The following is a 27,351-nucleotide window of genomic DNA, read 5'->3' as shown; positions in this document are numbered from 1 at the left end:
CATATAAAGCAGGAAATTTTCAAGTGCCGGTTAATTTATGTACACTCATCTACCAAGCACCATACTACTAGTACTCTATGATGCGATCTTTTGTCCTTGACATGGATGAGTCAGCAGTGGTTGCCTAAGGTACCAAGGCATCCTTCCTCGAAGTAGATGGTTCAACTAAACATTATCTGGTTCAGTCCAAGTCCTCTCCTCCTCTGTAATTCTCTCCAACTTCCATACGACAAACTCGTTGATGCTGTCTCGTTGATCTTGTTACTCGAATTTCATATCCATTGACCATGATGTGCCGCCTTTTCACCAAATCCCGAATTGCAAAGAAACTGCCGGGTCTCTTCTCTACGTCGAGAAGAGCCAGCAGTAGCACCTCACCTCCGACTGATTGGAATTCCCATTCCGAGTTCTTCGACTACACAAACGCTAGATTTGTATGCAATGAGAAGTACGAAATGGAAATGCGACATGTTTCTTTCGACATGAACGAACTGGCCAAACTGGCTGCGAAGTCTGTTGGTGCAGCGAAATGCGTGAATGTCGAGAAATTGAGTGAAGGCATGTTCAGCAAGCCGTTCCTGTTTACGATGGAAGACGGCTCCCAAGTCGTGGGTAAAGTGCCCAATCCAAATGCAGGCCTGCCGCATTTCACTACCGCGAGTGAAGTGGCCACAATGGATTTTGTAAGATCCTTGATTTACATTGAGAGGTTATATGCTTATACTATTGTTTACTTCCAGGTTAGGAATGTCCTTGGCACGCCGGTCCCGAAAGTTCTTGCTTGGAGTTCCAAGGCAAATGAGAGCCCCGTCGGTGCGGAGTTCATCATCATGGAAATGGCCCCGGGAGTTCAGCTTAGTACCGTGTGGGGAGAGATGGGTCTCGAAGCCAGATTCAAAATCATCAAGACCATTGGGGGCATCCAAAATGAATGGGCCTCCACCTCCTTTCCTCAGTACGGATCTCTATACTACGCATCCGATCTTGATCACCCGCGACCATGCATTCTCACGAAACGGGATGGTTCCCAGGTAGAAGAACCTCGCTTCGCTGTCGGTCCGTCGATGGGCCGGGAGCAGTTTGACGATGGCAGAATAGCCGTGCAGTTCGATCGAGGCCCTTGTTAGTTATCTTTCTCTCCTTATTGGGGTATTCTAACGATGTGTTCTTAGGGGATACTGTCGAACAGTGCAAGCGGGCAGTTGGTCTTCGGGAGATCGCTTGCATAAAGGCCATGACAACCCTTCCCCATTCTCCTCTTGGGCTTTATGGACCGGGTACATATACTCGATGCCGTTCCAAAAAGCTGGGAGCTGCGCAGAACTACCTTCAGATATTCAAATATCTTCTACCCACAGATCCATCACTTTCGGCATCCTTTTTATGGCACGACGATCTTCATGTCGAGAACATTTTCGTCAACCCCGAAGCACCATGGGAAATCTCGAGCATAATTGACTGGCAATCGACCGAGCTTCTCCCTCTCATGGATCATGCGCGGCAGCCATTTTTTCTGGATTACGACGGACCGCCCCCGGATGGCCTCGAAGAGCCACAGATGCCGGCCAACTTCAGTGAAATGTCGCCAGATGAACAAGCGGCAGCCAAAGTTCTGCACTCGCTCAGGTCACTCTCCGCTTTATACAAACTACTCATGTACCGTGACACTCGGAACTTTTACAAAGCGATGGAATTCAGGGAGACAGTATCTTTCAAAATGTTGATCTACCCGAGGAAACTCCTGACTGATGGCGAGGCATTGTATCAAAAATGCATTCAGGCATTAGAAGAGGAATGGACAAGCCTTCCCGGTGTCCAAGCCGCGGGAAATCCACCATTTCCAGTCAGATTTTCCACTGACGAGGTTACGACTATCGAGCGTGATGTCGATGATACTGAGCGAGGAATGGGCTTAATGCAGAAATTGGAATTGTCGCTCGGTGACTTGCGCCCGGAGCATGGCATGGTTCGCCATGATCAGTATGATGATGTGAAATGTCTTCTCAAAGAGCACAAGGCAGCGATGATGCAGCACTTAGCATTCTCCGATGAAGATAGACGTGCCTGGGATAATTCGTGGCCCTTTGGCAATTAACGGGGACGTATGACGATTTGAATGCCCCGGGTCAACCATTTTCAAAAGGAAAGAACCATAGTTAGGAGTATGACTTTCTAGGCAGTGATTTACTATTGGCTATTTGATGATCGCAGCTATACAGTATTATCCAATTAGGCATAGAGCTAGATAAGCTCTTCCATAAGTCAGGTCATTGATGGAGTCATTTGCCCATCAAAACAGCAGCTGCGGCGATCTATAGCAACCGGCTCAGTAGGCCTGCCAGGCCGACGCGTCCCAAAACTATTAGTGCGCCTTGTATTTAAGACTCTGCCCCCTCAGTATAGCTATTCTATCTATACGAATTCTTTGGTCCTCATAATGCAAGGTATTGATTATAGAACTGGGTAGGATATTGAGTAGGATCCCAAGTAGTATGACGCTATACCTCAAGTTATATCTTTAATACCAGTTATCTAAACTACTGCCAGTGGTATACTAGCGCTAGCTAACTTGAAGTAGTACTAGTTATGCCCTGGCCTTACCTAGGTACCTATACCAGGTACACTGAAACTATTTACACAATACAATAGTTTGTCTCCAAAATCATATAGGGAGCACTGGTGACTTCGGGATACTGTCAGCCTGGCAAGCCAGGCCTTCCAAGTCAATTGCCGCTATGAAGCACTGTAGACAGTCTCAATAAGAAACCCCATCAGGCTCTTGAGACTATTCCCACCTAGGTAGGCATCCACTTATTTATTGAAGATGAATCTTTCCATGTCTATTGTTCCGCCGGGCTACAGATAAGTTCTCATTTCTGCCCTGGTAGGCAGTAACCTGTCCGATAATTATTTAAGCCTCGATCACGACTCAGTGGTAGTCTCGACAAGCTTTCTTCTTTTCCAACTCGTGATAAGCTTCTTCCAAATCTCGACTCTCAAACACCCTTGCACAAACCGCTACAAAATATCTCCAAGTAGTATTGAACCTGCAATCAAGGTAGCTTACCCTTTCATTCCAAAGTTAGATCTCTGAAAGCTACTAAATATATCGTCTCAGTCAAAATGGCTTGCCGTGCAGTGCTCAGTGCGCTGACCAGTGTCGAAGAACATGTGCTGGCCTGCGTTTCGCGCGGCCAAACGCTACTCAATGGCAATGGGATTGCCGGCACTCCAGCCACCCCCAACCGAGGTTCGGACCTGACCAAGAAATGGGGGATTTGGATCAAAAACGGCGAAGATATTAAAGTGGGCGACGAGGTGCGCAAGCGTTATCACCTGCAGTTCTCTAAAGACGCGGAAAATCCGACCATCAAGAAACTGGCGAACAAGGACCCCAGCAAGAAGTGGTCGTACGCGGATATTGTGATCAATCCCAAGGTCCCGGTGGATGGGGAGGTGGCCCTTAAGCAGTTCTTCACCGACTTGCGCAACAACATAGTTGATTGAATCCGTCATACTCCTCACTCCACGTTGCAGTCGCCCTTTTTTTTTCCCGAGTGGAGTTTATCGCATAAGAGTGATCTCTAAATTCCCTTCCTTCTAGCTACCGTTGTTACGTTGACTGGGCAGTGTGTGAGGTTTATCACAAAAATCAAGTCTCTCAAAAGGCTCTGTTATTTTTTTACTGTGATGTCGGTTTGCTTTGTCCTTCCTGTTTCTAGCTTCGTGGCTTTTTCCTGCTTTCTTTGTTGAGTTAGTTAACTAGAGTACACAATTTATGGTGAAAGCCCGGTCTCTCAGTTTTAGTTTCGGCGTTCATTTTTTTTTTTCTGATCTCGGTTTTATTTGTCCGTAATAGTAGTATTCTATCATGAGCACGCAGTTTCAAATATGAGAATATCCTTATCGTGGCCCATGATCTATGATTGACAAGAAGCAAAGGTGTGTCTGGGGTCATTGCTAGCCATTCATAGTAACAAAGATAGTTACTTAATGTTTGCCAACTTACTAGTTAGTAACTAGGGCTTTCAAGTTCCACATGATTACACCCACCGTATGCCTCACCTGTGTAGCCACCTCTCCTTCTCTGTTCATCGTTCTTGATATTATTTTCTCCCGAGTCTCCTGTACACAGCCATGGCATCCGAGTACGATTAGAAAATTGATTCTCCGCTAAAATGGTGTTCTCATTTATAAAATCACATTGAATTTGCTCTAATACTCTCGTGCCTTCCTCTTGTAGATATAATTATACCAGGTTTATCATCGAGGCCATGGATCTCCTCACCAAGCTCGGCATCGGAATCGCCTGGAAACACCCCCAAGCTTACTTTCCATCACTATCCAACTCATGAGATCAAGAAAACAGTCCAGTTCCAAGGTTGACACAGGTATTTCCGGTCCACCCTCTTCCCACCAAAGTAGTATGGAATCACTGACATGATAATCAGTCAACATGGCCTTTGGCAAACTGATTAAAGACGTCCACCAGAATCCCAATATCTGGAAATCCTGGAAAATCACTTCGGATGCTCGTGGCCCGGGAACTGCCGTCAGTCCAGTTCCACCGCGTGAGTCCTCAGGGGAGTTTGGCACTCCCTTTGACCGACCGCATGTGCCTCGTTCGCCACGCGATTCCTCAAAGCTAGTACCTTCGGCAGCGGCTCTTGCAGAGATGAAGAAACCACGGACCCCATTGACCCACGGGAACGTTGAGAGATTTGTCGCCAAACAGATAGCTACAGAGGCCTGCACGCTGAAACAAGACCCTTCAGGGACCCGGGTTATTGAATGGCTCAAAAAGGTCTCTCTACTTTGAGTGCCTTATAGCAAACATCACTCGACATAGTTCTCCATCTTTCACACTTCCGGACGCCGGGATTAAGGGATAGCTGAGCCAGTACCGGGTACTGGTAGCAAGTTTCATTCTCCTCTCGATTTTACCATAGATTGTGAGAATGGATGAGGCATTTCGTTTGCGATTGAAAACATCTCAAACGAATGAAGTTTGTATGTTTGTCCAGCAAAGTGACTGTATCTGTGCCATTGCATCACATTCCGGCATCCAATTCTTGGTTAAACATGATTCATTAATATCTCGTTCGTAATACCCTCCCTTCAATATGTACAATATCATTCCGAGTTTGGGGGGAAGCTGCGTCACATTCAAGAAACCGAGACAGGCGCCTGTTCAAGCCACGCCCATTCCATCAAGACTCGACCTTGATCAACATCCGCCACTTTCTTGAACACAGTCTCCGTAACATCCAGATCGGTCTCTTTACAACCGACACAGCGATCGACGACCTTAACATCCACACTCGCGCCATCGCGCCGAAGTCTCAATTTCATTCCGCATAGTGGATTTTCATTCGGATTCGATCCCGTTGAAGCCGCGTCAAATAGGACATGCGAGACGGCACAGATGAGGTCGGTGTCGGAGTTTGTGTAACCGCACGAGCCAAGGCCTGGATTGTAATATGTGAGGTCTCCGCTATATGGGCCGCCATGAGAAGTCGGGAGAGCGAGGTTTGAGCTCGAGCTCGAGTTTCTGTCGCGGTAGTCAGTATATAGTGGCACATATGGGATCAAAGTACATTGCTCGCTCACTTTTTGCCCACGGTCAGTCCCACTGCAAGACCTATAATCAGCGCAAGGAGAAGCACGCCGGCTATGGCTGCGCCGATGATAAGATATTTGCGCTTTTGCCTTTGCGGGGCATCGCGATACCAATTGAGGGTCAGAAAAGCACTGAAACTGGCCCCGAGCCCGGCTAGCTTGGTTTTGCTTTCTGTTTCTTTGGTGGGTGAGTCGGCGCCGGTCGCTGGCGCTGGCGCTCGCACTGGTACTGGGACGGGCTTGCGCTTTGGCATAGAGTTCCAGGCATCGTGCGAATAGTTGCCGTGTGGACCCGATGGGTCGGAAATTGGAGACACGGGGGATTCAGGGTCTGCGGTGGAGTGCTGGGGGTGTTTCTCTGGTGAGGTGGTGTCCATCGCGCCGGCAATTCATAACGGGAGTTCAAGCGGGGATAAGCGGTGCAGGTGGCAGACAACAGGAGGATGGTAGACAAGACAACAATCAACAGATCTTCGATTTTGGGCTATGGTAGCTAAGAGTAAAGTAGGATATAGGAAAAGGCGAGGGGAGAAGAGAGGAGAAGAGGTGGAAAAGAAAAGAAAAGGTGGGGACGGGCCGTTTGCCGCTGCTGGGGATTTTGGGTTCAGGGGTACACTTGGTACACTTAGTACAGTACACTTGCATGCAGATAACCAGCTTCATCTGATTCGTCCATTGAATCCCTGCTAGCCGCGGACTCAATTCACAGGCGATCCTTGATTTAGGGTATGCCGCCACCCGTTCTCGCAGCATCCTTGGCCCCCACCCTTAGGACATTATTGTCATGCAGTTTACGGACGTTAAAAGACACATAATTATGTTGATAAATGTGGACCAATCACACCGACATCTTCCAAGACCCTTCACGTTTCCAACTTTGTTTTTGTTTTGTGCTCTTATATCCTCCAGACCCCCACAAGACTGATCCAATACCCAAAGAAGGAATGTCGAGTTCGTCACTTTCACGGTCGACTTGGAATATCTGGATTGGGGGCAATGGGAATGGGAGGATCATGCATTCTTATGTTTGCTTGGATTGTGGCTGGAGGATTGGATATCGTGCACGCCGAATCTTCAAGAAATTGTTCTGCTGTGTGAGTGGGCGAATGGCGATGAGTGGTGCCCTAGACTGAGGGACGAGGCCAGGGAGCTAGGTGTTCGAACTGGTGTTTCGCTTGAGATTGTTCTCTAGATAAATTTAGGGACGTTACGAACAATACTAGGTTATAATGAGCAAATTGTATATAAGAAAAGACGAGATATTTACTGAATAATGATAAATGGAAATTAATCCGTAGATATAGTATCTTTACTGATTCAGTTATCAAATCTCAGTTGATCCATTACCAACCTTGGATTGGATGACCAGACAATGTGATTCATGGCTCATAGCCCAGGTAGATCCCACAATTATATGAATTTATTCGGGTTTTTTGTACTCTAGGCTAAACCTACGATAGCAAGCTAGTCGCCGGGTATTACCATCTCCCGAGCGCTTCATATAAACAAGGTTGAATATCCATGGTCAGACTTGGAGGACAAACTTTGAAAGGCATCTTGGCAATATAATGATCCAGATTAGATTCTACTGCGGTGGGTATTACACTTGGGCACATATCGAAATTGTTTTCGTACGGAGTCTATTCCTGCATATATACATCGAAGTCTCTATCGCACGTCACCGGGGAATACCTGATCCCCTCTGGCCCTTGAGTTTAAAAAAAAATTTCTCAAATACACAGTCATCATGAAGCATTAGAATCGACAGTCCCAAGTCCGTCTATTTGGTAGTGGACCCCTGACGTTCCTCTGGGTCACGGTGCTCGGCATGTTCAAAGTTTTGCTTCTGCAGGGTTGCCTCCACGTCGGCCTTTCTCTGTATTTCATCGACAGCCCCGAACACAAGGTCCATCTCTTCCAGAGTCTTGCCCTTAGTCTCCTTCAAGAAGAAGGTGACGAAGACTCCCATGCCAGTGCAGAAGCATCCGAACATGATGAAAGTCCTCCAGCCAATGGAGTTGATGGCACGCGGAGTGATCTCGGTGATGACGAAGTTGAAGAGCCACTGAGTAGCAGCTCCGAGGCCGACACCATATGAACGAAGGCGGGTGGGGAAGATCTATACAGAAATTAGTAAAAGAATCCAGTGAGATATAACAGACGGATACATACCTCGCCGAGATAAACCCAAGGTGTGGGACCCCACGAGAAGGAGTAGCCGATAACATAAAGATAAATCATGGCAACCATCGCAATGGAGGGAGAGGAGACTGAAGTAGCACCCGCAGCCGGTGGGTGAGTGGCCAGAACAGCGCCGATGATGAACATCATGACCGCCATCCAAGCGGCGCCACCCATCATACTATACTTGCGTCCCCACCGGTCAATTCCAACCAGGAGGAAAATAGCCGTGGCAATAACCTTGACCGTTCCATAAATACCGGTCGCGAACAGCGATGTGTTTGTGGCGCTGATACCGATCGAGTTAAAGATCTGTGGAGCATAATATCCGATGCTGTTTGTGCCAGAGAACTGCTGCCAAAACATCATAACAAATGCAATCATGAACCGGTATCGATTGCTCGGCTGCAGGCATTCCTTCCAGGTCACGCCCTCTGTGGCAAGAGTCTCCTCGTCAATGGCAGCACGAATCTCGGCTATCTCTCGTTGCACTTCCTCGCTGGCTTCAGACTCATTGCGGATGTAGGCAAGGGACTTGAGTGCCTCCTCTTGTCGGCCTTGCTTCATCAGCCAGCGCGGAGACTCTTTAAGGAAGAACAGTCCGATCAGCATCAAGCCGCCGGGAATGAGCTGGATGGCAACGGGAATCCGCCATTGGCTAGTGCCTTCGGGGATGCGTAGAGCCACTCCGTAGTCGAGCCAGTAGGCGAAAGTACTACCAATGACCAAGAATTCCTGGAAAAGACCAGCAATTCGACCTCGCTGTTCGGGAGGGCAATTTTCGCTAACAAAGACAGGTGTAATACTAGACATGCCACCAATACCAAGACCGGCGATGACACGTCCCGCGTAGATTGTGCCGATCTGGTGGTGGGAGCCAACTTGAACAGCTGCGCCAATCAAGAAAATCGAAGAGAAGATCATGAGCGAGTAGCGACGGCCAATGCGATCGTTGATATATGCGGCAAAAATTGATCCGAAAAAGCAGCCTGCTGTCAATAAGCTGACCACATTTGAAGAAATCGAGGCGTTCTTTTCGTCAGAGAAACCGGACTTGTCGTCTGGTAAGCCGAAATCTTTCTTGAAGCTGCTCAGGGCGAGCACCGAGCCCATAACACCCGTGTCATATCCTAGAATAAAAAATCATCTGTTAGCTGATATTTTTCATACTAATTGGAAGGGTAAACACAAACCGAAGAGTAGGGAGCCCATATAGGCCACCGAGGTGAGGATGTACACCCGGTAGTTCTTCATGAAGCGAGGCTGCACCATAATGGCGGATGTGTGAGAATTATCTCACTGTTATGGGTGGGTGGATGGATAGATGGGTGAAACGGGGGGGAATTTGTGGGGAGTAAGCAAGCTGGCGACCTAGCTCCTCATAAACTGGAGAAGAAAAAATGAAACCCATCTCCTCTGGGGATGGTCTTATATATTCCGCACTGGTTCGCCCTCTGCAACGGTACTAGTACTAGTATCAGTGGGCCAGCCGATGACGGCTTCGGCTAATGCTAAGCATCGAAGAGATCTATTGGCACTTTTGCCTGCAAATATGCGTATTGATCAAAGTTTTGGCTGGGGACGCCACACCAAACTGGGGGGAATATGGGGCCGAATGGGGGAAATTGGGCGGGGAGAAGCCGCGGGGATAAGTCGTGGGGAAATCGCCGGTCTCTGGACTTCATTTTTCCGTCCAGTCAGGGCTTCAAGACGAACCTCTTGGCAGCCCAGAATAGTTAGCATGTGGCATGAGGTCCCTCAGGGCCCCCAAGCTAATTGGCTTTTCTTCGGCGTGCATGGCACGGGCCATTCCACGCCTCTCGGGTGATCGGGTTCAGAGTGTGCGCTTTGATTCATGGAATTCTGGGGAGGAATTTGTCCGTCGGCCCACTCGGGATGTTATCTTCTGCCATAAAACCTGGGGATGTCGCTGTCTGGGCATCTCACTACTTCTGCATTCTTGTGTCGACAATTCAGACTAAAAACTGATTGCAATTAGATGTTTGCTTCGCTTAGAGCTATTTCAAAGACGATCGTTTGCCGATATACCCACTAATGCTACCCTAACTTTTCAAATGCCGTAGTCGGCAAAAATGTCAATTGCCGACTGGGCTCAGGCCGTCGACAGGCAAAAGACGCAGTGATATGGCGCTTTGGATGTCTTATATTTATCTTGAAAGATGAAATCGGTCGCTTCAAACCCCCTCTTGTCAGTACATGCCTTCTCATTGGAGATCGGGTAGCTAGAAATGCTGCCGAGCAATTCGCATCCACCATCAAAAGTCTAAATAAGCCATCCAGAGCCTCGGAGTCGGCGTGGGAGTGGGATATTCAAACTTTCGAATCTTGATCACGGCAAGTAACAACTATGCTTCTGTCATACAGATATACAAGAACTTTAATATGCATCGTTTTAATTATGCTTCGACGAGTACCCTAGTCCTTCCACCCAGTCAAGATAGCTCTAAACAGCCCACCTCCTTTCGAAGACTTCAATGGCTTCATCCATGATATCAGCTAGACAGATAATTGCTTATGCATAATCAGTTGGTTTTCCCAATCCCTTTGTTGGTATATAATATAAACGTCGCTAAAGGGGCATTTTTTTGCTTCTTCTTTCTTTCCATTTTCATTCTCACTTAGTTGCTGGGATTACCATAGATGAACCCTGAATTTATGATTCATGCCCTTCACAAATATCTTGATAAATTTCAGCAGTAGTAATGCTGCAATCTTTGGTTCATCTGGATGAGAGCAATTTTTCTGTACCTCTTCAACCTTTCTTCTCTTTCTGTTTTTACTTTATTTTTGCCCGAATTTTTGCCCGAATTTTTGGGTAGCGTCCTATTTAAACGATACTTATCATTGGAAGTACTTCAATGTGAGCCCTGATTTACTTGCAAATATCCCAAAGTTGACCACAGTGAAAGATGATTTGCCGTGTTGACGTTGGTTGAATTCTCTTCTCAGTCCGTCTCCACAATTGTCTTGGCAAAGATGAACCCACATTTCATCAACAAGCTCGCGTAGCTCAGTTGGTAGAGCGCGGCACTAGTAATGCCGAGGTCTTCAGTTCAAATCTGGACGTGAGCAGTCAATTTTTGCAGTTTCATGGCTCCCGTCGTTTAATTGCTTTTTTTGGTGGCTTGCCTGTCTCGTGTTGAAGCGCTGAGGACGGAACCCGCGTCTTGAGAACCCCGAAAAACTCAAACAAGGGGGTAGTGGGATCCAAAACCAAAAGCATCTCCTAGACGGCCCGACATCGATTCTACCGTAACCCTTCGAGGATTGATCCTTTTAGATCTACAGCTTGAAAGACTCCGAGGGATGAAAACAATACAAGCAAAGCCTGGCGGGAATTTTGAAAACGTGAAATCGTGATTGGAATTAAGAATATTATTATCTTCATACACACATGACCACCGATTCTCTCGACTGCCTGGACTCAGGAGCTTCATAGTGATTATTAGAGATATCATCATTACTAGCATAGTCTTCAGACGCATCAATGATTCTCTTTCCGTCGATAGAGGAGTCTCGCCTTCTCGCCCGCGTATTATGAGAAGAATTAGTTGCGTGTCGGGAGCTGAGCTCATGAGTATTTCCACTACTTATTTTTCGGCTTTTGGACGAGCGGAATAGTGACCGAATGCATGGGACTGAAGCTGTTATTATGACAAGGTAGGTTTCGATATACAACCACCGATCGTAATTGACGGTAGCAATGGTTGGGTCACTGTCGGAGGTTCCGAGGACGTGGGTTTGGACTGTTTTTATGATGGCTGCGACCATGGCACTGTAACGATTATTGGTTAACATGCATTTCATGAATCAATGGAAATTTTGGGACGAACAAGATACCCATGCCCAGTAAAGCTACCAGGCCTAGCTTCACACGTAGTTTCAAGTTCAAGTACCAAAAAACGTATGTCGAAAAAACGGCAAGATATAGATCTGTCGCGGCATTGAAAGCTATTCGGCAGTTCCGTGGTTAGTACTGGAAATTCAATCATGTCTGGAGATATGCACGACTCACCTCCTTGGAAGTAACCATAGTATTCTTGGACATGGAGATCCCAGCATTTCGATTTGCCTGAATGATCCCAGATTGCGGACGCATGTCCAGGACATTGAACAAATATTATGATAATCACCATGCCATTGACGATCACCTGTAGAGCGACCAGGGCCCAGAGAACGATTCGTTCCGACCTCCTCTGAACCAGAAGCCCAACAATGAAGACAATAAAGGATATTCGTCCGAGTGTCCCACCCGCAAGACTGAATGTCTGCGAAAGATAGTCGTACATAATTATCTTCGATACCTCCGAGTCATTCTCGGACGCCGGCCGACCGAATCCGTATTGTGTAGCTAGGGTAAGCAGAATTGACCCAATCAAAGCCAGACACTGATGATAAAAAGGAGTTAGGGTAAGTCACTAGGGAAAGGTGAGAACCGATTCTTCCACTCGGGTCTCAATTGCGAGTAGGAGATGTGGGCTGACCAAGGCAAATGTCATGAGCAGATCATCCGTTCCGAATTTCCCGATCCTCAATTTCGCAATGATCCTCAAAATGACCATCAGAATAGCCACTGCCGTTAAAGCCCAGACATCTCTGAGTAATTGGGGGGCATGATCATTCGAGGAACTTCGGCGTGACAGAGGCATCATGATTCTGCATTAGAGCATGACAACCCGCAAAGCCGACAAACAGCCCATCAATTCAATGATTATATGCTGAAAACCATATCAATCCGTTATCATCAAGGATGAGACGAAATCTCGACCATCGGAGATCTCCACGTTCTCCTTATATTCGAAACCCTGACTGACTAACAATGTCTGGGTCCTGGAATAGGGTTTTTCGGAGGTCTCCGCATTTTGCCTCTTATGCCTAGTCCACGCGATAAGAGACCACATCCGGCAGTCTTCGGGTCACGCGACGTGCGCGAAAGCTTATTGTTACCAAGGGTTGTGATAAACTTCATAATCTTGATTTGACTCGTCTGGCCTCCCAGGAGGTCATTGATATGTCGGTTATCGCCTCGAGATACAGCGGTCGCACAGACCTATTTAACCCGCAAGCCATCGACAGATGCGATGAACAATACTATGTCTTCCTGCTAGATAGTATATCACAATCTCTCGGTCTTTCAATTAATGCGAGTGAAGTTCAGTCATATCCCGTCAACTTGACCTTCTGCCAGATACCTCCCGATTTCCTCTCGCTTTTAGAACCCTTAATGATGACCGGTCATTATGCTTCATATGATGGAGATTCTTTTTCTTTAATTTCCATATCCATTTTCGTTTTATTCCCCCTCCCCGCGGCGAAGTGGCTCATTATGAAACTAATAAAACTACTAGCCAGTCGGTAGGCAGGTATGCTAGTATTGAAATCTAGCTCACGCCACCCACGACTTTTACCATCGTTGAATGGATATTCTGTAAGCCTCAAGCGAGCCGTCCCAGGAGCTTGAGCAGGAACAAAGGTCAAATATTCTAGGTCTGATCACCCAGAACCAGAATTAGGAAGGAGATGGCGATACGACCGGCCCGGTCATTTCCGCTCGAGGCTCATGGGTCAAATCAATAGCAAACTACTAGTAGTCTACTATCACAGACGTTCAATTTGGAGGCAAACAGGGCTCACCGCAGAGTGATTGATATGTTCCAACAGCTTACAAGTCATTAGGTTCTTTAGGGTTACTACTAGTAGCTACTACTTAGCTAATGAGACCCAAAAGTGGCACAGAACAAAGCTGGTAAATATCGATTTTACGACAGAAATTTCAGCAACTATTTAGGTGTACGGTAGGGCCTCTAGGCATAGATAAGCTGTCTTTATTTATTTCGCATCAGTGTGTTTGAAGATTGAGGCTGGAAATGTCGAGGTCCCCCGGTCCCCGCTTACTTTGGGGGCCATGTTGTTGTGTACATTGATTACTGATTTTCTCTCTGGGCTGACAAATTTCCACATTAGCTTGGCGGACGAATTCTCGGGCAAATGCACGCATGACTCGCGTGTCCAATAGCTACCACGATGCCAGGATAGTGCTATCCACTGTCAGCAAACTAGCACTCAGCTCAATCCAGGATATTATCAAGTATAAATAAAGCCTTTCTGCGACCTCCTGGTCCCATTCCTATGATTAACTTTACTCTAAAGAATGTCTATCGCAAAACTTTGTAGCATACGTTCGCAGTAGTTCCCACCGACTGCCAATTTCACATTAGATGATATGTTCTCGCAGGAGGGCAAGGTGTTCATTGTGACAGGTGGAAATACCGGTGTTGGATATGAGCTCTGCAAGGTTTTGTATGCAACGGGTGCGTTAATATACATGGCATCACGATCAAAAATAATTATTCTTTGCTTCAAGCTAGCGGTTTTTCCCTTCGGTCGCGCAAAGCTTACTATCGGCAAAGGAAAAAGCCGAATCTGCGATTGAATCGATCGTTTCTCTCACCCCAGCTCCTATCACCCCGGGAAGCTCAAGTTCCTTCACCTCGATCTGAATGACCTTGAGTCTGTGTTACAAGCGGCCAAAAGCTTTTCTGAGCAAGAATCAAAACTCGATGTTCTCTGGAATAATGCAGGGACTGGGGCCAATATGGTTGATCCTGGGGCGAAAAGTGTCCACGGCCTCGACGCTATGATTGGCATGCACTGCGTAGCGACACTACTTTTTACGGAGCTCCTCGTATCGCAGCTTCGAGCATCTATTAGATCCGACAATCCAGGATCAACTCGAGTAGTTTGGACATCCAGCTATCTAGCTGAGGGTGCCTCGCCCATTAACGGGATTTCGTTCGAACATCTTCAAAATCGTATCTCCGACCGTACCGCCAACTATGCTGCATCAAAAGCAGGAACATGGATTCTGGGCCGTGAGTTTGCGAACAGACACGGGAACGAAGGAATTCTGAGTGTTATCCAAAATCCCGGAAATCTGAAGGCGGGCTCATATGCAGGTACGCCTGCGCTCGCCATGTGGCTCATCAATCCTTTGCTCCATCCGCCTGAATTCGGGGCTTATACCCAACTATATGCTGGTATATCCCCCGAAGTCTCTTTGGATCACAACGGTGCATATGTCATTCCCTGGGGAAGAATTCGACCCGATAACGATTGCCCCCGACAAGATATCGTAAAGGCCATGACATCGACTGAACAGGGAGGATTAGGCTATGGCAAATTGTTTTGGGAATGGTGCGAGGAGCAATGGAAACCATTTATGTTGTAGACTCTGTTTGTGTGTGGAAAATACGAGTCGGTTATCAAGCAGACAGAGCGGGCTCGAATCTCAAAAGATAATGCGAATTTGGCTAAGCTTATAATGTGAGGACTATCTCGATGGTAGGCCTGGAATATCTGTTTATCTTGAAAGACCCCTACCGGCCCAGGCCATGGGCCATCTCTGAAATCTGGGGAATTCGCGGAGTGAAAGCGAGCAAGTCCATGCGCGGGGTCTTTAACTCCAATCACAATGCAAACATTTGGCCGATCGCGGGTTGAGAATCCACAATCCCATTTCGAGGAGTCACAACCGCGCGTAAGCCACCCGTTTCAAGCATTCCGCCAAAGTTACATCATGGTGAAGGCCTCACTCTAAACCCGATTGGGAGATTCAGAAATATCGCGGATGAAGTGGAACCACAACCTGGAGAACTTATAAAAGATGTAAGGTATCCCCAGATAATTGTTCCTGTCTAAATCTTCCACCTTTCCAACGTCTTTACTCCTCCCAACTTAACAAAATGCGATCTACCTTCTTTTCCCCGCGCGGAATGCTGCTTGGGGCAGTCGGCCTCCTTGCTGCCGCAACTGAATGCTCCGCCATGGGAACCGCGAAAAGTCTCCTGCTCACCCAGATTGCCGAGACAGTCCAGCTTCCCATGTTCACCTGGTCCGCCAATGGAACCCACACTGCCAAGGGATTTACCACCAAAGAAGCGAACGTCGCCAGCGTCCAGGGTCTGAAGGAGGACTGCGACAATATCAACCTGAACAAGAAGCTTTCGGTTGACTTCCGCAGTGATGTCTTCGGCGAGGGCCTCATTGGCTTCTTCTACAAGTGCGAGCCGATCAGCCACGATACCAATCTCTACTGGTTCACCATTAGCTCCAGCAACCAATCTCAAATCGACAGACTCTGCGGCCAGAAGTCGAGCTATCCCATTGTATACGATTCGCAACACAACACCTGGTTTGTTGACGAGCCCTTCGACTGTACTCAGCGTACAGCTCCCTCAAATGTATTTTAGTTGCCCCAGGCTGCCTCTCGATGTATTGAAGGTTCTTGCGCCGAATTAGGTGTTAAATGACGATTATCCGAGTACAAGATATTTCTCCACCTTTTCAAGACTTAGTATACTTAATAAAATCCAACACAATTTGTATCTCCGCGAACACCGAGTATTGCTATAACCTATCGATTACTTGGGTGACGTTGAGAAAAATCTTTTTAGAGACCGAAAATCCAATTTGTGCAATTACAATCAAATACAGAAAAGTCAAAGATACAGATACAATATCACTCAACGCCATTCCGTACTTCAGCAACGTCCAACCCCCACTCAGACTTCATTTCAGCTGTGAGAATACCCGACTTTCTCAAAATATGTTCCGCAAGCGCATGTAAGGAATCACTTGTCAGAATCTCGAGAATCTGAAGATTGGCCTCCAGCTCTCGGGTGATCCAGTTTCTAATTTCAATCGCAACCAATGAATCAAGACCGTAAACTGAAATGGGTGCTGAAGGATCCATATCCTCCATGGGACGCATGAGAATGCTTGAGATTTTCTGGGAAAGAGCGTTGACTGTGGCGGCTTCAGCACTCTCACGGCCGCGAGATTGGCGAATTGCGGATGCAGGTGATATCTCGGTGTTGGACTGCACGGAATCGACCAAGTCCCCTGCGCTTGCGAGAGTTGATACTCGTAGTAAGTGCGATAGCTTGGTATCGTTGACCCAGAATGGTTGCTCGCTAGCAGGATATTTCTTGACACCATCGAATCCTACTACGCAGTGGCCTGCGCAGGTATCAAGCATTTCCTTTCGAATGGCAGCGGCGACAAGGCCGCGGATCTCGGCTGCACAAACAGACTCTGTTCCCAGTTGAGAGGAAATCTGTTCGCGTTTCTTGTCATCTGAGAGATATCCAATACCACGAACAACAGGGAGGTCGATTGTTGTGCAGGGAATATTTGAGACCTGCGAGTATTGAGCGAGCGCAGCCATGAATGTTCCACTGGCTGCGTATGCTGCCTGGCCCATATTTCCGACAAAACTAGCTGCTGAGGATAGTGTAACAAAGAAGTCGAGGTTGCCCTTCTCCAGGTTCTGCAGGGTATTTTGCAAGTTCCAAATTCCATGGACTCGAGGTCTCATGACTGTCTCGTAGTCGTCGAAACTTTGCTTTTCGAAAAGCATGTCCTGTTTTTTGATTAATACATTTTTTTCATCAAACCCTTCTGCTGAGTACTTACTCGAAGAACCATCGCACCGTATACAACACCTCGAGTAGGAGGTAGGTCGGCGAGGAGTGGAGACAAGTTGTCTTTAACGCTTTGCTGGCTGGAAATGTCACAGCGACATACGTCGACAGTCACGCCTTGTTGCTCCAGATCGTGGATCGTGTTCTGAGCCATCTCAGTGGCCGCACCGCTTCGGGATACTAGTACAATATGGCGAGCACCCTTTTGTGGCATCCAACTGGCAATATCAAGGCCGATTCCACTAGTTCCGCCCACAACGATGTAGGTAGCGTCTGGTCGTAGAAGCTTTTCTTCTTTCCGTGCCGGGTATACCTGCAATAGCAATTAGTTCAACTCCTCATGGCTATCTTATAGATTGTAACCCACCTGGACCTTAGAATCATTCGTGATCGAGACAACCATCTTGCCAATAACTTGTCCGCCTTGCAGAGCACGGAAGCCAGCTTCCACGTCAGATATCGGGAGTGTAGTAATAGGCCAGCGCGACTGAGCTCTGGAGTCGGCGAAAATCTGGAAGGAATTACGGAAGAGTCGCTTCAGAAGCTTGGGTCGCTTTTCTCTCACGATGCCCAAGTCTACCGATGCAAACGAAACGTTTTCATTGAAGTGGGACATCTCAAGCCGGGAGTTAGTCGTGATATCTCGCTTACCGAGCTCAATGAATCGTCCAAATGGCGCGATACACTCGAATGTAGCCTGTAGGGCATCGCCACTCAACGAGTTCAGGGCAACGTCCACACCTTCTCCGCCAGTGGCCCGGCGAATGCCTTCAGCAAATGATGTATCACGACTGAAAAAGATCTGCTCGTCCTTGAGATTGTAGGTGTCCATCAGGAATTTCTTCTTTTCTATACTTCCGACTGTTGCATAAATTTTGGCACCGATGCTTTGAGAAATGATAATTGCGGCTTGACCAACACCACCGGCTGCTGCATGGATGAGAACAGTCTCATCTTGCACCAGACGACCCAAATCAACAAGAGAATAGTATGCTGTGCAGAAGACGGCTGGAATTGATGCTGCGATTTCAAACGACATATCGTCAGGGATGACCCATGCGCACGATGCTGCACAACGTGTGTATGTCGAGAGGGAGCCCGGGGACATGGCACAGACTCGATCGCCCGTGGCGAAATTGGTCACTGCCGAACCAACCTTTGAGACGACACCACTGCACTCTTGACCTAGTTTGTCTCCACGAAGCTGGCCCATAGCCATAAGAACATCGCGGAAGTTGAGACCTGTGCAAGTGACTCTGATCTCAACGTAATCTGCGGGAAGTGGATCGTTACGTGCATCATCATCGGTAAAGTACATTTCATCCAAAGTCCTGCTATCTCCAGCAGTGAGACGGAGTGGACGGTCCGCTTGCTTGAATGGTTGCAGTGCTGGCGGTGCATCGGCTGTTTCTTGTTGAACGCTGATATTGAGCTGATGGTTGTCGATCAGACGAGGAACACAAATATGACCATCACGGACAACGAATTCCATGTCACTCTGCATGAGTTGCGACTTGTGACAGTAGACTCCTTTGAAGACATCTAGCATGTGGTGAACGGCTTGGGCATCCGACATGCTCTCCTTTTCTCCCAGGTCGAGCGTTGCGAAAGGCATGCCAGTTTCAGACCGAACGGTGCGAGCCAATCCAACAACCATGTTTGCTCCGAGGGACTGACGATCCAGGTTGGTATGGCGCACAATCCATAAAAGACCACGAGCACGACTCATCAGCCGTTGGAACTCTTGGAACTTCTCGGGTGTAAGGTGAGACAATAATGACTGATCCATGCCACCGAGGAAAATGCACCATTTTCCAGACACGTCAACCGATTCGAGATCAGATACGATTGTCGGCTTCACGCCAGTTGCATCGGCCAGGCCGGCCTCAAGACTCAAGAAGGAAAGGCTTCCAATGTTCTCACCTCCCACGACGACGATATCTCCAGGGTTTGTGGGCCCAGCTGTGGGACCATTGGCGGTTGACATGATCAAGCAACCAGACTGGAAAGAGGCTCCCGGGTATTCTTCGACGCAGAGATCGACCCCAGAAAAGTCGTTCGCTTTCATGACATCGTTCCATCCTTCACGAGTCAGAAGGGGCCCATCTGGACGGACCTCGTCGCTGGCGAGCCACCACCCAGGCAAGAGAGCGAAGGGGAAATGGCGGGGTTTGGATGCAGTCTCTTCAATCAACATGATCTTACCACCGGGTTTCAACAATGAGCGGATATTGGCCATAGTCTCGTTAATCTGCGGTGTGGCGTGGAGAACATTGCAAGCGATGACCATGTCGTACGATCCAAGCTCAAAGCCCTGGTTAACAGGATCAGTAGAAGCATCCAAGGTCTGGTAAGTCATAAGATGACCCCAATCCTCGAACTTCGATTTCGCCTTCTCGAAAAATCCAGGGGAGATATCGGTATAAGTGTAGTGGCCAAACCGGGGGGGGTTGAGCCAGGCTCGTTACCTCCCAGGCTCTTCAAAATCGGCATTGTGGCTCCTCCCGTTCCAGCACCGATTTCCAAGATGTTCATGTCGCAGTTCTGATGGGCGATCTTATCAATACAAACCAAGGCATTGGCGTACGCCTCGCGGAGGCCATCCAAGTCCTCGTAGTATTTACTGAGCAGATCCTCCTCAAGCATGAGAGTAAGTGCATCAACCTCGCCGCGCAGAATCTGAGGGAGTAGCTCGCCAACTTTGCAGTTGAATTCACCGGCGCCGTTCGCATTGCGTGTCTGTTCAATAATTTCTGCTGGTAAGTCTTCCACCATTTCTGCCTCTCTGCACGTTTGCTGTGCCCAGCGATAAAATCTTTGCTGGTGATGTGGCAGAGAGGGGACTTTCTCTTCGGGAACAGCGCTCAGCATGCGTCGCAGCCAATTCTCCGCGACTCTGTCAAGCTGGTGCATTCTCTGAGTACCCTTGCCACCGTCACTGACATCAGGTCGCGGGAGTTGACGGTAGGTATCTTCTGAAAGAAATTCGAAACAGGGCTCCCAGTGAAGCTTGTAGCAGATTTGGTTTGGCGCATTGTCCTTCGATCCTTTGATATCATTCGAGATAGGGACCAAGGTAATGCCATCGATTTCCACCGCGATCTTGGATGGGTCATCGGAGTGCGTGGCGAAAATTCGGTTGTTCAGAGGCCTGCTGGCAGACTCCACGCCAAACTGAGAGCCGTATACATTTAGCGTAGCGCCATGACCAATCTTGGAGTCCAGTGATACAGAGACGTGCTTCACGTGTGAAGGAACATATGTCACATGTGGACCGGGCTCGCCAAATCCCTGTAGCAGCCACATTGTCTGGGTGCAAAGGTCCAGAGTGACTGGGTGGATGATGCAGTCGGTTTCGTGTTCATGGGGCATGCACTCCTTGGTATTGGGGACCTCAATTGTGGCGACGGCTCCCTTCGTTGTGTTGACGGAAATATTCTTCAGACCTTGGAAGAGAGGGCCATAGTGAATACCACCGCTGGAAATATTTTCATACAGGGTGTCCGTATTCACAGCCGTACCACAGGAAGAGTTGATTTCCTGCACCGTCCTTTTCATGGTACCAGTTATTTCCATTTCTTCCCGGGAACCGCTCACGGGATTGGCTTCTTTTGATTCCTGCACCATGACGAATCCGCTGACATGTTGATCCCAGCCTCTACCTTCAGCCCAGGAGAAGACTTTGAACTCATGCCAGCCTAGAACAGCTCTTCCCGGAGCATCAGGTCGCACAGGGCGCAGACTTAACATTGTTTCTACCGTCGCGTTGTCAGGAATTGCGAGGACCCGACTGATGAAAATATCCCGAAGCTCAATCTTTCCAGGTTTCAGATGATGAATTTGTGCTTGCTGGGAGATTGCTTCCATGGCCATGGCCAAGAAACCAGTCATGGGATATACATTGCTGTCATGGACGCGGTGTTGTCTGATCCAGGGATGATCGTCTGCCCGAATGAGATTCCTCCACCGAGGCTCGAAATCAATGTTTTCGATGGAAAGCTTTCCCAGAATATCATTTCGGGCAAATTGAGGTCGGTACAGGTTATCGCATAGCCTGGCATTAATCCAGTACCTTTCCGAGTGGTTCCAGGGGTACTTAGGGAGATTGGTCAAAATAGCGGGCTTCCGTTCACAGGTGTTGAGATTCGGAAAGTTGATCTCCTGAAAGTTGAGGGTCATCATGCCAGAATTAAAGAGGGACATGGCGAGGTCCTGGACAGCTTCTATGGCGTCGAGCTTTCTGTTCAGAGTATGTTCAAATTGCATGTTGCGGTTGGGAGCGTGGGTATGGACAATGTCTTTCGTAGGTGTTTGCAATGCAGGATGGGGACCGATTTCGACCAGCGTATCGATTTGTCCTGTGGGCTCCTCGGTGTTGAGCAGGCTCTCCACTCCTTTGACGAATTCTACTCGCGAGACAAGGTTCTCAACCCAGTAAGAAGCATCAAGCACACTTCCCGGGACAAGTTTCCCATAAACGGTCGAATGGAATGAAACACGAGATGGCTGGGGGGCAATTTTTCCGAGCAACGACTGGTACTGCTTGGATACACTTTTCATGTGGTGGGAATGATAAGCGACGTCAACGTGAAGCATGCGAGTAAAGATCCCTTCCTTGTCCAAGGCGACTTGTAGATTTGAGATGACGTCCTTGTCACCGGAAAGAGTGACACTGGTATGACTGTTCTCACATGCAATGACAGCCCGCTTGCCTTTTATGGCGTCTAAGATCTGCTGGATATCGGAAGCTTTAGCACCGACAGCCAACATGGCACCATGGATGCTGTCATCATTGGCGACAATGTTGGCAGCCACACCTCGACAGTATGCCACGCGGACACACTCTTCCAGAGTCAAGACACCTGCAGCGTATGCAGCAGCAATCTCGCCGCTGGAATGACCCACAACTGCCTTGGGACGTATACCCCACGACGAAAGAAGATCTACAAGAGCCAGTTGAACTGCTGTACATGCGGGCTGGCTCATGTAAGCGGCGGAAATCTTGCTCGCCGTTGAGTCCTCTAGCAGAAGTTCGTCTGAAAGATAGTGTTAGGAATCGAGCCAAATATCCGCTGTGATAACACGTACCGATGATGGAGAAAGTTGATCCAAGAGATTTCAAGCATGTATCCACATCCTGCATCGTCTTCCGGAAAATGGGATATGTGCTCAAAAGCTCTTTGCCCATACCATGCCATTGGGCGCCTTGTCCAGTGAACACGAAGCCGATTGATGGCTCACGGGATGATCGAACAGGCTCTGGGATTTTTGCCCAGGATGCGCTAAGGTCCGAATTGTGTGAAGATGCCACGGCCACGCGCCAAGAGTGGAAGCTCCGTCGTTGGCCAAGAGTGTAGGCCAAATTATCCATTAGGCTGTCATTAAAGATGAACGGGTTGAGATCCATGTATGTTGCGAGTTGTTTGATTGTATCCAGAGCCGCCTTCTTGTCGTTACCAGATGCAACAAACACTTTCCGTTTGAGAGGATCCGTGTTCTGCGATCCTTGACCTTGATGGCGAGGGGCACGCTCCATGATAATATGGGCATTGGTCCCGCCAAAGCCGAAGTTGTTGACGCTTGCGTAGTTTTTACCCCGGGGCCAGGGCTGCAATTTCTTCGGAACCTGCTTGAAATGAGCAAATGAAATGCCCATGTTTATTGCCACAACTTCTCACCTTCATATTCCACTGATCCATTGGAATCTCCTCATTCGTCTTTTGATAATTGCAGTTCGGCAAGACAAATCCGCGTTCCAGCATTAAAGCCGTTTTGATAATCGCTACAATACCGCTGGATCCCTCCAGATGGCCCATGTTCGATTTTATGGAACCAATAAGTAACGGTTGTTTCGGCGTCCGTCCTTTTCCAAAGACAGCATTCAGAGCCTTGGCCTCTAGTGGATCGCCAACTTTGGTACCAGTTCCATGAGCCTCAACGAATCCAGTGTTGGCAGGGTCGACTTTCGCTTCCTTGTAGACGGCTCGAATCAATGCCTCTTGGGCCTCTCCATTTGGCATTGCGATACCTCTTGTCCGACCATCCTGGTTGATGCCGGTGTTGACAATAACGGCTCTGATGGCGTCTTCCGCGGCTTGTGCATCCTCAAGGTCCTTTAAAACTATGCATCCCGCTCCTTCTCCACGACCGAACCCGGTTCCTCTATTATCGAATGCATATGATCGACCAGAATCAGCGAGCAGTCTACATTTCCCTCAGTCAGCACCACAAATATCAAAATCAAACAAAGTACTAGGTGCTCAAGTCTCACCTTGACCGCGTCATAGAAATAAACATCTCAGGAACAAGATTAAGATGACAACCCCCCACAACCGCCATCGAACATTCTCCCTTCCGAATACTTTGCGCAGCCAGGTGTAAAGCCGACAAACTGGACGAACAAGCAGTATCAACCGTAATACTAGGACCGTGAAGATTGAAGTAGTAAGAAATGCGATTCGACTGCAACGCAACCGAAGTTCCCGTCGAGTCGTACATAGGAATAGAATCCGCATCCTTTGTGTTGTTTACCTCATAATCCGGAAACGAAGCACCAGCAAAGACACCAATATCCTTGCCAGTAATCGAGTGATTCGAGAAACCCGCATTTTCGAACGCTTCGTAAACACATTCCAACATGATGCGATGTTGCGGGTCCATCGAGCGCGCCTCTTGGAGAGTAATATTGAAGAATGGCGCATCGAATAGACCAACGTCTTCGTGTAGGAAGTGTGCTCCTTTAGGGTTAAACGAGCCGGGTCGATCGGGGTTCGGATGGTAAAAGGCTTCGGCGTTGAATCGGCTCTTCGGCATGGGTGACCAGGCGCTTCGAGCTCGCGAGCAGAGTTCCCACAACTCGTCTGGTGTCGTCACCTCGCCTGGAAGTCGGCAGGCCATGCCGATAATGGCCAGCTTCTTCGGCGCATCGCCGAGGTTTTCCTCATGCTGCTGCTGCTCCTCCTCCTCCGGTTGTCGCTCCTCGATACCACCGGGAACTGCTGTGCCAGTCCCATTAATCGGCTCTAAATGCATTATTGAGGTTTTCGGTTGAGAGCGTCCGTCTGGCTGTTCGAAAATCAAGTTATGTACCCTCCACTACCGATATTGATATACGGCACGGCACGTGTTGACAAAAAGAAAACAATGAAAAGAGTGGCAAGTGGTAGGCGAAAAGAAGAGTCGGAAGATTTTCCGTTTTTTGGGCTGGGGAAGAAAGAAGTTGTATGTTCACAGAGAAGCCATGAGCCCCTTCCACGATGTATGTGGCGAGACGCGACAACTAAAGGCAGGACAGGGCCCTGGCGGAAGGATGGCCCACGATAGGGCTTGTTATGGAGTAGATGTTCGCCCTTGCATGACGATCAGGTGCATGACTGCAGATCAGTGGACAACAGAGGCTCTCCAGCCGGGGGATTTTCGAGACACCGTCCAATGATAGGTGGATCGAAGGGTCCATGCCTTCTTCCCTTGATGACGCGGGCACAAATATAGTAGCTCGTCCTGCACGGTTCTACCTGCAGAAGGGTATCAAATCCCTCGTTAGTCTCTCCCCCGTGTGTCTCTAGGGTCGCAGATCCGTTTCTCCAGGATCTGATCACACCACACACACCATTCTTTGGCGAAGCTCCTCTCGCGCGTTGTTGTTGCTGTTGGTGGCCCTTGCTCAAGTGAGGGTGCATTCCAGCGCAGGGGCAAACGGTCACTTCTCCCCGGTCCTAGCTGGTACTCTCGCAAGGGCCTACTATTATCTGGTGGCGGTAAGCTTTCTAGTGCATATTTGCTTCCTTTGAGTATCTTGTTCCCTTATTACATAGGCTGCCTGCCTGGGGCCCTTGAGGAGCTTTGAACCTCGTTCATATCGCCACTATGAAATTTCTCTGTTTGCCGGGGGCCTACTGCAGTGCAAAGGTATGCTGTGATTCCAGATTTGCGTGATATGTGGATTTAGATTTTTCCATAACTAATCACTCCTACCATGCAATAGGGATTCACGGCGCAGCTCGGTAAGTTGGGTGAAGCAAGACGTCGACAGTCAAGCCACTGGCAGTCAAGGATGTCTGTATGCTAACGGAAGCATCCGCTGGTATCCAGGGCCGTTTATCACTTCTCTTCAACAGAATGGAGAAGCCAACTTCTTCTTTGTTCAGGGAGAGATAGAGGTTCATCCCCCTCAAGAACATGCTGCGTTCTTCGGGCCTCCTCCATATTATTCCTTTTGTCAGGCCACCAGGGGAAATCTAGGCAAATTCAATATGAGCGACTTCCCCAAGCGCGAATCGGCCGAGGTATCCATGAGAGAAGCAATTCAGATTGCAGATAATCCGACGTATCTTAATATCGCAAGTGTCCTCGATCGCTTAATCAAGATCGTTGATGCAGAGGGTGACATCGATGCCGTCATTGGATACTCTGAAGGTGGTCAGATAGCTGCATCTCTGCTTATTGAGGAAGAACGGCGACGGAAGGAATATGGACGAGAGCCTCGTCTAAAATTGGGCATTCTGTTTAGTGGCTGGCCTCCCCTCGATCCAATCAAGGGACACATCATGGTCGGAGATGAGGACGCGGATGAGTATGAGATAACTGTTCCGACCTGCCATGTTGTCGGGGCGCAAGATCCGTTCCTGGATGGGTCGATGGTTCTGTATAACATGTGTGACCCCGATACTTCCGAGATCTATGATCATGGCGGGGGCCATATGATTCCTCGTGTGAAGAAGACGGTTGATGATCTGGCGAGTTTTGTTCGGGAGCAGATGGACGCAATTGTGGGAGCTTGATAAATCATGTACATTCTAGTAGTACTCGTACTTACTTCTCTACTTCTCTTGTTCATGTCACGTCCACATAGTTATCCATATCCTATACAGGGTATTCGGAACTTGAGTGCAATCATTTTCATCTCATCATATCGATTCATTTCATGTCATTTCATAGCCAAATTAAGCATTCAACTCACATTCCTTCTAAAAGAGGTCTTGTCTCCGAGTCCCCTTCATCCAGCCCTTCTTCCCTTTCCCCTTCCCCTTCCCCCTCCCCCTCCATCCACTCCAGAAGCCCGTGACACCCTCTCATCCCGCCGCCCAAATATAAGTCCTGACACCGAAGCAAGCAGACCAATATCCAGAAACCCCCGACCATCCAGTCGCTCATAATCAGACTCCTTCCATCTTCGACGTACCGATCTCACCAAGCAAAACCCAACAACCCCCATACCAACCAATCCCACCAGCCCCACCACCGTCCCTACAACAGACAGAAACGTCAAAGTACTAACATTACAGCCAAATGGCATTGTCCTAAGTTCCCACCGCTCCTTGGAGCCGAGTGGACAGATCTGGGCATTGCGGATGGGGGCTAGGATCGGTAAGCGTGCGGCATTGGGCACGCAGGCTGAGGACTAGTTTGGATACGAGGTCAGCAATGGTGCAGGTCAGATGGGCAGGACAAGGCTTGCCCTGGAGGGCGCAACTGGTAAACCAAAGTACGGAGTCGAAGGAGGAGAGGGGTAAATCAAGCCCCCAACTAGGGCAAAGCAGCGTCGAAACTCGGAATGGGGCGTGGGAATGCAAGGGAGAGAAAGGTGAAACGGTATGTCGGGGGAATGCGAGAGTCCCACGAGAAGGAGAGAAAACCGAATAAACAGGGGGGGTGGAGAGAGATGGTCTAAATAACCATAAACTCAAACAGCCTGAGGTTCTGGGGTAAACTCGGAATAGAATAGAATTAAACATTCAACAGTCAAGGTTCGTGTCACATACAGTTGCACACCAGCTGCAGGCAACATCGCCGGCCAGACAATACGAACATGACTGGCGGCGCCAGCAGACGTGGAAGAGCGGATCGTTTGTGTCGAGGGTATCTAGGGATAGATATAGGGACTCGGATTCAGATTCGGAGGTGGTGTGATTCCGAGTCCTGTATTCAAGTTCGAGAGTCATGTCGATTCGATCTTTCATGTAAGGTACCACTCTGCGATCGGGGATGTCTTCCAAGGAGGTTCAAATTGGAGGTTGGGCGGTTTTTCCTTGAGGGTTGCCAATATATA

At 48.5% G+C, this 27,351-nt stretch overlaps 10 protein-coding genes across 10 annotated transcripts; 5 read left to right on the top strand and 5 right to left on the bottom strand.

The window, feature by feature from the left end:
• Positions 1–287: 287 nt before the first annotated feature.
• Positions 288–2,095, top strand: N7481_009168 (uncharacterized protein; the record flags this gene model as incomplete). The annotated part of the gene is made up of 3 exons (XM_057268387.1): positions 288–683; positions 741–1,122; positions 1,173–2,095. The coding sequence occupies 3 exons, from the start codon at positions 288–290 to the stop codon at positions 2,093–2,095; spliced, it is 1,701 nt and encodes a 566-aa protein (XP_057119064.1).
• Positions 2,096–3,123: 1,028 nt separating this feature from the next.
• Positions 3,124–3,507, top strand: N7481_009167 (uncharacterized protein; the record flags this gene model as incomplete). Its single annotated transcript, XM_057268386.1, has 1 exon — positions 3,124–3,507. One exon carries the CDS (start codon positions 3,124–3,126, stop codon positions 3,505–3,507), a length of 384 nt encoding a protein of 127 aa, XP_057119063.1.
• A 949-nt stretch (positions 3,508–4,456) lies between these two features.
• Positions 4,457–4,819, top strand: N7481_009166 (uncharacterized protein; the record flags this gene model as incomplete). Its single annotated transcript, XM_057268385.1, has 1 exon — positions 4,457–4,819. The coding sequence occupies one exon, from the start codon at positions 4,457–4,459 to the stop codon at positions 4,817–4,819; it is 363 nt and encodes a 120-aa protein (XP_057119062.1).
• A 347-nt stretch (positions 4,820–5,166) lies between these two features.
• On the bottom strand, positions 5,167–5,996 carry N7481_009165 (RlpA-like double-psi beta-barrel domain-containing protein; the record flags this gene model as incomplete). The annotated part of the gene is made up of 2 exons (XM_057268384.1): positions 5,167–5,551; positions 5,611–5,996. 2 exons carry the CDS (start codon positions 5,994–5,996, stop codon positions 5,167–5,169), a joined length of 771 nt encoding a protein of 256 aa, XP_057119061.1.
• A 1,403-nt stretch (positions 5,997–7,399) lies between these two features.
• On the bottom strand, positions 7,400–9,072 carry N7481_009164 (sugar porter family MFS transporter; the record flags this gene model as incomplete). The annotated part of the gene is made up of 3 exons (XM_057268383.1): positions 7,400–7,738; positions 7,792–8,930; positions 8,994–9,072. 3 exons carry the CDS (start codon positions 9,070–9,072, stop codon positions 7,400–7,402), a joined length of 1,557 nt encoding a protein of 518 aa, XP_057119060.1.
• Positions 9,073–11,205: 2,133 nt separating this feature from the next.
• Positions 11,206–12,473, bottom strand: N7481_009163 (uncharacterized protein; the record flags this gene model as incomplete). Its single annotated transcript, XM_057268382.1, has 4 exons — positions 11,206–11,596; positions 11,655–11,772; positions 11,837–12,209; positions 12,258–12,473. 4 exons carry the CDS (start codon positions 12,471–12,473, stop codon positions 11,206–11,208), a joined length of 1,098 nt encoding a protein of 365 aa, XP_057119059.1.
• A 1,571-nt stretch (positions 12,474–14,044) lies between these two features.
• Positions 14,045–15,049, top strand: N7481_009162 (Short-chain dehydrogenase/reductase SDR; the record flags this gene model as incomplete). The annotated part of the gene is made up of 2 exons (XM_057268381.1): positions 14,045–14,121; positions 14,278–15,049. 2 exons carry the CDS (start codon positions 14,045–14,047, stop codon positions 15,047–15,049), a joined length of 849 nt encoding a protein of 282 aa, XP_057119058.1.
• Positions 15,050–15,515: 466 nt separating this feature from the next.
• Positions 15,516–24,335, bottom strand: N7481_009161 (type I polyketide synthase; the record flags this gene model as incomplete). Its single annotated transcript, XM_057268380.1, has 8 exons — positions 15,516–16,033; positions 16,411–17,242; positions 17,296–17,616; positions 17,671–19,617; positions 19,671–22,339; positions 22,392–22,929; positions 22,982–23,507; positions 23,575–24,335. The coding sequence occupies 8 exons, from the start codon at positions 24,333–24,335 to the stop codon at positions 15,516–15,518; spliced, it is 8,112 nt and encodes a 2,703-aa protein (XP_057119057.1).
• An 834-nt stretch (positions 24,336–25,169) lies between these two features.
• On the top strand, positions 25,170–26,083 carry N7481_009160 (uncharacterized protein; the record flags this gene model as incomplete). Its single annotated transcript, XM_057268379.1, has 3 exons — positions 25,170–25,211; positions 25,288–25,306; positions 25,395–26,083. 3 exons carry the CDS (start codon positions 25,170–25,172, stop codon positions 26,081–26,083), a joined length of 750 nt encoding a protein of 249 aa, XP_057119056.1.
• A 215-nt stretch (positions 26,084–26,298) lies between these two features.
• Positions 26,299–27,220, bottom strand: N7481_009159 (uncharacterized protein; the record flags this gene model as incomplete). Its single annotated transcript, XM_057268378.1, has 2 exons — positions 26,299–26,703; positions 27,065–27,220. Coding segments are annotated over 2 exons (561 nt in total), but the record flags the coding sequence as incomplete, so codon positions are not given.
• Positions 27,221–27,351: the final 131 nt, after the last annotated feature.

The sequence above is a fragment of the Penicillium waksmanii genome (assembly GCF_028829765.1).
Source record: "Penicillium waksmanii strain IBT 27052 chromosome Unknown utg000008l:1.0-5622682.0:1.0-5626561.0, whole genome shotgun sequence".
NCBI classification, from domain to species: Eukaryota; Fungi; Ascomycota; class Eurotiomycetes; order Eurotiales; family Aspergillaceae; genus Penicillium; species Penicillium waksmanii.
The sequence above is the reverse complement of the archived record's forward strand: the minus strand, read 5'-3'. Positions and strand labels throughout refer to the sequence as shown.